The 8430-nt window shown below is 41.5% G+C and overlaps 1 protein-coding gene across 1 annotated transcript; it reads left to right on the top strand.

Annotated features, from left to right (window-relative positions):
• The first annotated feature begins 1141 nt into the window (after positions 1-1141).
• LOC107379224 (uncharacterized) lies at positions 1142-4415 on the top strand. Its single transcript, XM_015949890.3, has 2 exons — positions 1142-1369; positions 1572-4415. The coding sequence occupies exon 2, from the start codon at positions 1726-1728 to the stop codon at positions 4228-4230; it is 2505 nt and encodes an 834-aa protein (XP_015805376.1). The 5' UTR covers positions 1142-1369; positions 1572-1725; the 3' UTR covers positions 4231-4415.
• Positions 4416-8430: the final 4015 nt, after the last annotated feature.

The following is an 8430-nucleotide window of genomic DNA, read 5'->3' as shown; positions in this document are numbered from 1 at the left end:
TGGGACAGTGGAGGCAGCCGTAGGCTACGTACAAAACTGTAATTGTAACGTAAATCATGATATGAAAAATGGCTGCGTTGTATTTCTTCAAGAATATCACGAACGTTGCGCCCAGTTTGACTGCTGTAAAAATGAATAACTTATCAGCGGAAAGTTCCGGTTTATACTTTCAAAATAAGAGAACATCAGAAAATACAGTCGGACAAAGAACAAATAATAAACAAATAATGCACAATGTGATGCTGATACACACCACTTTTAGTTATTTGACCCCTTTGAAATGCCAATGCAAAACAAATCACTCATGTATTTTAATCCCAATTAAAAATAGTGTTTGCACCTGTTATTGTGGAGTTTTCTTTGACAATTTGTGGCGGCACTGTTGCAGCGTTCATTCTAGATGTTAAAAGTTAAGAGAGACTACAATAACTGTCTTTGTATTTTCAACAGAACGCCATATTATATATATTCTTATGTGGAGGAGTCAAGGACACAGGAGCAAGAGTCATGATGCAGGCTCCTCCAGAATGAACTAGTTGTCCCAATTGGTGAAAATATACGTACATACATACGTACATACCTACATACATACATACATACATACATACGGACAATGACTTGGGTGACTCCATAATAGTCTGCCACACTGTAATTTACAAAGGTATAAAACAAATTGTTCAGTCATCATAAATAAACTATCAATTTCTCAATTTCTTTTATTTACAAAATAATCTAACATAAACCTAACCATGGGTGTACTTTATTCAAATATTCAGTAGTGCTCATGTGTTTTAGACTGTGTTTTGTTGTGTGTTTTTATACAATTATGGTTACTTTGCAAACCTTTGGAAAATGGTTTTGTTTGCCAAGAGTTCTTCTGAACGAACTAAAGCACGATTTTGACACATGAACGCAGATAATGCTTTTGATAGATAAATAAATAAATAAATAAATGAATAAATAAATAAACAAATAAATGTTGTATCTTTACTTTGAAAAACGTTCCGGAAGTGAGCACGTGCATGATACGTACAGACAGCTAATCACAAGCTAACTCGAAGCGATTTGGTTTGCAGCGCTGAAACCCGTTAAAGTCACATCCAAGTGAGACATTTCCGTTGTTTTTATTCTTCGGAGAACCCCGTAAGAGACCACAGGTTGTTTCACAGACTTCCGCCTGCACACGCGTAGGAGATTCGTCTCGTTTGTAAACATTGGAAACGCGGACCGTCGTCTCTTCCAGACCCTCCTGTTAGGTCGGGCCTTTTTCCTGCATCCAAACGGATAGCTCGGCTCGGCAGCGGTGGATCACAACATAGACACCCGTTTTCAGGCAGCGGTGGATCACAATATAGACACCCGTTTTCAGGTAGAGTCGCCCTTTTGTTTATTTTGGAATCTTATTATCAACGATTTAAAAAATAAAAAGCTGCAGAAAATCTTGCAAATCTGTTTGTGAGGGGGAGGGGCTATTGGGGCCTTTATGTTAGCACCGGGCTCAGATAGGGTTTCTTCCCTATCTGATGCAGCTGTTAAAGCTTGCTTTTTTTCTCTCCCATCTGTTCACACAGGTGAACACCACTTCCTTTCGTCCAAGGCTGCATGGGAGCGTGCTCAGCTGTGGCCCAAACCCTGGACATCAGCTGATTGTGGATGTTTACTTCATGGCATAATTGCACCTCTGGGATTTGACAGACCGGTGCCAGATGACCAGCGGACATCACCATGAAGCCCATCAGCTATCAGAGCATGCCATCATCTGTGAATGGTGGACCTCCAAATGTGTCACTGGGCCATCCTTTTATTACATCAAAGGTGATATACTGCGAGAAATGTAGATTTGCAACTATGGACCCAGTTGTGCTCAAAAAGCACATGGCAGAGCACATGGAAACAAGGTTCCATTGTTTTTATTGTAACAACATCTCCTACAGTGAACTGGAGTTGAACGAGCACGTGAAACAACACACCTCCAAATATCCATTTGAATGTCCTCACTGTGGGCAGGGCTACATGAGACGGCTGTGTCTTGTGAAACACATTGACCGTTTGCATAGTAAAAATGTAAATCAAGGACCAGCTAAACCTGGCATGGTAAAAAGTCCACTAGTCCCCGTTTCTAGTGCCTTAACAAGTGCGCTCACTGCTGATCCGTCACCACCTCGACCTGTTGCTCGGGTTACAATACCTACTCCAATTGCACCTGCTGTTCGAGCGGGAAAGGACGAACAGAGAGGAAAAACACTGGACACAAACTCATCATTTGCCACTAATGGTAGCACAGAACGTGTGTCTAATTTGAACGGACTCTTTCAGCCTAACAGGGCTTTAACTGTCTCTCTACCAGAGGAAGTGTCCATCCCTGCTGGTTGCTTGGTGGAACTTGTGGAGGTGAAAACCGTAAACGGGACAAAGGAGCTAAAGTTAAGGCTCATCTCTCAACAAGAAAATGAATCTGTGATAAAGGACACGCAAACAACAACTTTCCAAAACACACCGTTGGTAAAGCCACCATCATCCACACATCCTGCTTACCCAGTGAGGTCCATGAGTATGGGCATGTGCACAGTCAACAGGAAACAAACGGACACCAAGACCGTGACCATTGAGCGTTCCTCTGCCTCTTCTGCTGTTCCAGCAAAGATTCCCAACAGCCTCTCAAACGTAGTGAACAAAGAGAAAAACGCATTAAAAAGAGCATCGCCAGAAATAATCGACGTGGAGTGCAACTCTGTCCCCCCCAACAAGGTTTCTAAAAACATCCTCAGTCCTGTGAGGGAAGGAAACGTTGGGATCCGAGTTACACAAGCAGCCCCCGTGAACCACAGCGCTGCTCCCTCCGGCGTCATCTCCAGCAGAGTCGGCAGCAGGTTGAATACATCACTTCATCCACACAGCATGGGCACGAATGTTCCTCAGAGAGTAGTGAATGAGAGAAAAAATCCAGCTTCTGATAACACCAGGAGTACCTTATTAAGGAGGTTGTCTGACTCGAACAACATTCAAGACGTGTCATCAGCTGTGAAGCTGGAGCCTGGGCAGATCTGCCCTAAGAGTACCACTGCTGCAAAAGAAGTGAAAGATGTGTGCTTAAACCGGCAAAGCACACCGACCTGTGGCACCACAAGGTCTCTGGTAACTACTGTTGCTCCTGTGAGACCTCCAGCCACTTTAGTCAATAAAGGCAACGTGGCAAATCAGCCTTTTTCTATTCTAAGAAGAACTCTAATCAAACCCCTAGCAACACCACCCGTCCTTTCTAATCACACCAATTCTAAACCCTCCACATGTGCTCGGCAAGTCCGAGCTAATGGCCCAGCAAAAGAAAGAGGTGTGTCAGAACCTGAGAGTTTTCCTGTCATCTCTTCTGTGTTCTCATTAAGTGAGCAGCCAGAAGAAGGCCAGGGCTCCATGCAGCCTTTGGTGATGGCTCTGAGAGGCATCGTGATGGATAAGACACACAGTCATGGATCCTCCACTCAAGATCACCTCAAGGTTAAGATCAAAAATAATTTGGAAGAACCACACAAGACACCAGAGTCGGGGCATTCCACTCAGGTGTTCACGAGAAATGGATTCCTCAACAGTGACGTGTTACCGACAGGTCTCAAGGGCGAGTCAGTTAAAGTGGAAGAGCACGATGTTTTGCAGGCTCCTGCACTGACCCAAAACAACATTCATGTCAAGGAGGAAAAACAGAGCTTCTCCTCTTCAAAAACAGCAGAGGCTGAAAATGACAGTCGGCTTCCTGCGTCAATACCTTCCACGTGTGAGGAACCTGAACCTACTTCTCAGTCAGAGACACCTGCAACTGTAGATCGTCGACCGCAAGCGGATCAGAACAAGCAGGACCTCCCCTCAAAGTTCTTGACCATCTCACTGAAACGGGTTCAGGTTGGAGTGTGGAAAAAAAGCAGGAAGGGACTGAAAGTTAGAGTATCCAGGTACAAACCTCGGGTCCCTGTGGGCAGTCTGAATGACTATATCGTTATCTACCCCATGCCGCTGAAGGAGGACCAGCTGGTGAAACGGCCCGGTCCGAACCAGCCTGTGGTAGTTCTCAATCATCCTAAACCTCGAGCCTCCATACAGAAAATGAGAGAAGACTCTTTTGCTGACATGGAATCCTCTGAAGCGGTTCCAAAGTGCCAAATTTTGAAAATGAGGCTCAGTAAAGTGATGGGACAGAAGTACGAGGTGATGGGATGCACTGTCCGAGTCTTTCCATGAATGTATTGTTTACCAGAGGTCAAGAGTGTACATTTATGCTAAAAGAAGTAGTGTTGCTTTCAAAAGCTTTCAGAAATAATGAGACAATTATTATTTTTAAAGAAATGTAAGAATAAAAACAATACGGACATTAACAACATTGTATATTCCATGAATGTAAACTAGTTTAGCACACAGAATCCAGGCTCTGGTTGTAAATTTTGGTAATACACAGCTTTTAAATACTGTATAATAGCATGTGTTTCATTCAAAAGGGTTAGATTTAATTTACATTTCTGTAACTGATCTGGAGCATTCATGCAGCAGTATGTTAGTACCCGATGGGCAAAACCAGATGATTCAGCATAATTATTATTCAAAATCCCTTAAGATCCCCAAAACGGCTCAAGTTTAAACAACAAAAATCACACTCCAGGTATTTTAATATTACAGTACTGACAGTATTCCTAGCTTTAGACGTGATGTCATCACATTGGCATTTGAGTCATCTCACTTTGTGAGTTTCATTCAAAACTCCACAATTTGAACCCGGTGACCTGGGATTAGTCTAAAAAAAGGCCCACACAGATAGAAAACTTCCCACATGTTGCCAATTAGATCACATTGGTTTATTGTGTGTGTGTGTGTGTGTGCGTGTGTGTGTGTGTGTGTGTGTGTGTGTGTGTGTAGCAGCTTATTGGACTGTGTTGTGTTCAGGCGCATCATGTAAACCTCTTATCATAGAGAGCTTACATTTTTCACATAAGCGGGTTCATTTATAGAAATGCACCACAGTGTAACAGCTGCTGTAAGGTGTGAATAATGGGTTTAGACACTCCTCTGTTTGCTTTTTACTATTATTTTGTCACTTTTGCATACTTTCACATTGCTGTGTGTAACTGGTACAAGTTCTGAAGGTTTCTGTCAATTGAAGTATGAAGAGAAACTCCGTTGTTTGAACTTGAGTTTTATGGAGTTTCAGTACTGTTATTACTCTGTTACATCTGTTGGTTGCCCGGAATATTTTCGTTGTTGCCGGTTGACTGAATCCACGCTAATAACTTTAAATTAAAAACTAAATGTTAGACTGAGTTACATAGTGGCAGGGTATCCGCGGGTCCTTAAATAGTCTTAAATTGGCTTTTCCAAATTTAAGGCCTTAAAAATCCTTAAAAATGACAAATAATCCTTAAATACAGTTTCCAAAGGTCTTAAATGACCAAAGATCCAATAAACAAGATTCTTTTATTTCTATAAAATTTTCGTGAATTTCTAGTTAGTGTTCAGCATTTTTTGTGTACGATGTTGGTGTAAGCAGAACCGTACACATTCAGTTGGTTGTGAAAGGGGGCTATTTTTACATGAGCACATTAGCTGGTTAAGCTAGTGGGCGCTTGCGCCATGGGGAAGTGCAAGTTTAACTGGATGGCTAATCCCACGTTTGCGAAGCGGTTAGCACCAGTTCCAGGCAATAGCTGGAAATTATAGCTTAAATTTGGTCAAAGTGGCCTTAAAAAAGGTCTTAAAAAGTCTTAAATATGGCTCCCTTAAACCTGCAGATACCCTGAGTGGGAGCAGTGGAAATCTGATCCAAATGGTGACTTTGCTTGGAGCAACCAAGTTAAAGGGAAATTTCTAATCATATGTTTTCATATAATTGTCTTATTTTGTAATTTTGTTTGAATCACTGTACAACTTTGTTTTGTAATTATTGGATTATCATTCATTGGATTGCATTTAAATGATTCGACCTTTGAGCTATAGATATTATTTAGAAAGTCATCTTTTACCTTAAATGCGTCACCTTGCGTTGACGTTCTACTGTCAGTCCAAACACAACAAAGTGTAGCTTAAAAAACAAATAAGTTTGTTACTGAGCAATCTCAAGTGGTATATATTTTTTTAAAGGCTCTACGTGTCAGTATCGAGTTACCCTTGTACTTTGCAGAATCTTTTCCCATGGCAGCGCTACAACAGCACGGTGTCCTTGTTAATAATATAATCATGTTGTAAATGGTGCTAGACCTATCATTAGTAGGTTTTGGTTGCCTACAGACTTGATGTACTCACTTTGATCATGTTCAGATTTTATTGTGTGTATATACCTATAAATAGAATTAACTGGCGTCATCCCAGCCACCTTTAAAACTGCAGTATCTGAAGCTGCTGTGCAGTCCCTGTTACATATTATTATTTTAAAGTATTGGAACATTTTGTCTGGCCTTTTAGTTACTATGTTCTTTTGTGAGAGAGTCATCTTGTCAATATAGTTTTAGGTTTTTATTACATTTTCAGTGTTAATTATGGTGTTCCATGCTTTTATAACAATTGTGTAACGTCTTTTTTCTATTAAAAACAAGGTCAAAACATCAATATCTTGGTTTGGTTTCCTTTATTTATCAAGTGTTATTTTCATTCACATAGGTAGTGAAAAAATATCTAAATATATAATATATGGCATCACCTGTCCTGAGCATGTTCCTCACATTAAGCTTCTTGTGGTACTGAGCAATTATGTGCATGTGAAACTTAAGACATTAGAATATGATGCAAAAGTTCATTTATTTCAGTAACTCAACTTTAAAGGTGAAACTAATATATGAGATAGATTTATTACATGCAAAGCCACATTTTTCAAGTCTATTTGTTATAATAGTGATGATTATGGCTTACAGCTGATGAAAACCCCACAATCAAAGTCTCAGACAATTAGAATAATGTGAAAGAGTTCAATAATTTAGACTCAAAAGTGTCGCAATCTAAGCTAATGAATCCAGAACACCTGCAAAAAGTTCCTGGGCCTTTAGATGTTCTCTTGGTCTAAGCTGAATTATGTTTATGTATTTAGCAGATGCTTTTGTCCGAAGCGACTTACAAGTGATAATCGACATGTTGCCCTTGAAGCTAACAACAACAACAAACAATTTCCATTCAGTCGTAGGTGGCAGTGAAGCAGCATGATTAATCATGGAGTGGATGGTTGAGAGGGGGGACGGATGCAGGGAAGGTGCTAACTAAGAAGATGCTCTCTGAAGAGCAGGGTCTTCAGGAGTTTCTTGAAAATTGAAAAGGAAACCGCTGTTCTGGTAGTGCTTGGAAGGTCATTCCACATTTATGGAACGATGCATGAGAAGAGTCTGGATTGTCCTGAGCGTGGTGTAGGCACTGCTAGCCGACGAGCCTGTGATGACCGGAGCGGCCGGGCCGAGACGTAAGCCTTTGCAAGAGGATTCAGGTAAATGGGAGCCGTACCATCTCGGACTTTGTATGCTAGTGTTAGCAGTTTGAATTTGATGCGTACTGCTAGCGGTAGCCAGTGGAGCTCAATGAACAGAGGGGTGACGTGTGCTCTCTTTGGCTGATTGAAGACCAGACGCTGGACTATTTGAAGAGGTCTCACAGTACAGCCTGGAAGACCAGTTAGAAGGGCATTGCAGTAATCGAGGCGGGAGATGACAGTAGATTGCACCAGGAGCTGGGTGGCATGTTATGTTAGGTATGGTCTGATCTTTCCTATGTTATACAGCGCAAAGCGGCATGAACGAGCAACAGAGGTAACATGATCTTTAAAGGTCAGGTGTTCATCAGTCACAACACCCAGATTTCAAACTGCCTGAAGGAGCCAGAGACAGGAAGATAGGAATTAATGAATTTCTGTTGTTTTTCAAATTTAACAAAAATACATTCTGAGTGAAGACAAGCACACTCAGAATGAGGACATCTTAGCTATATTTTCCACAAAAGTGTAGAGGATTCTTATGGATTAAAAAAACTGTTCTGAACTAATAAGGTAGGTTTTACTAAATCAAATTAAAGATGTACTTTTCTGAATTAACGAGCTAATAAAGAGTAAATAAAAACGATTCATTCTGTTTTTATTTGATAATGTTCTGTGCCTGCTGACAGTATTCCCTGAGACAGGCCCAGAAAACCTCACCTGGGAGGTGTCCAGGAGGCATTCAAACTAGATGCCTGAGCCACCTCAACTGGCTCCTCTTGATGCGGAGGAGCAGCGGTTCTACTCTGAGTCCCTCCCAGACGACCAAGCTTCTCACCTTATCTCTAATGCCGAGCGGACACTGTGTGACTTTTTCACTCGTAGCGTTCAGCTTCAGCTTAAACTGTACGACTTCCCTGCAGAGCAAATCTCATGAGCCATGTGCTCACACTGTACGACCCAGTTTTAGGGTATGACCTGACTGCTCACACTGTACGTCTGGT

Source organism: Nothobranchius furzeri, chromosome 1, assembly GCF_043380555.1.
Source record: "Nothobranchius furzeri strain GRZ-AD chromosome 1, NfurGRZ-RIMD1, whole genome shotgun sequence".
NCBI lineage: Eukaryota > Metazoa > Chordata > Actinopteri > Cyprinodontiformes > Nothobranchiidae > Nothobranchius > Nothobranchius furzeri.
Note: the sequence above shows the minus strand (reverse complement) of the source record. Positions and strands in the feature narration are given on the sequence as shown.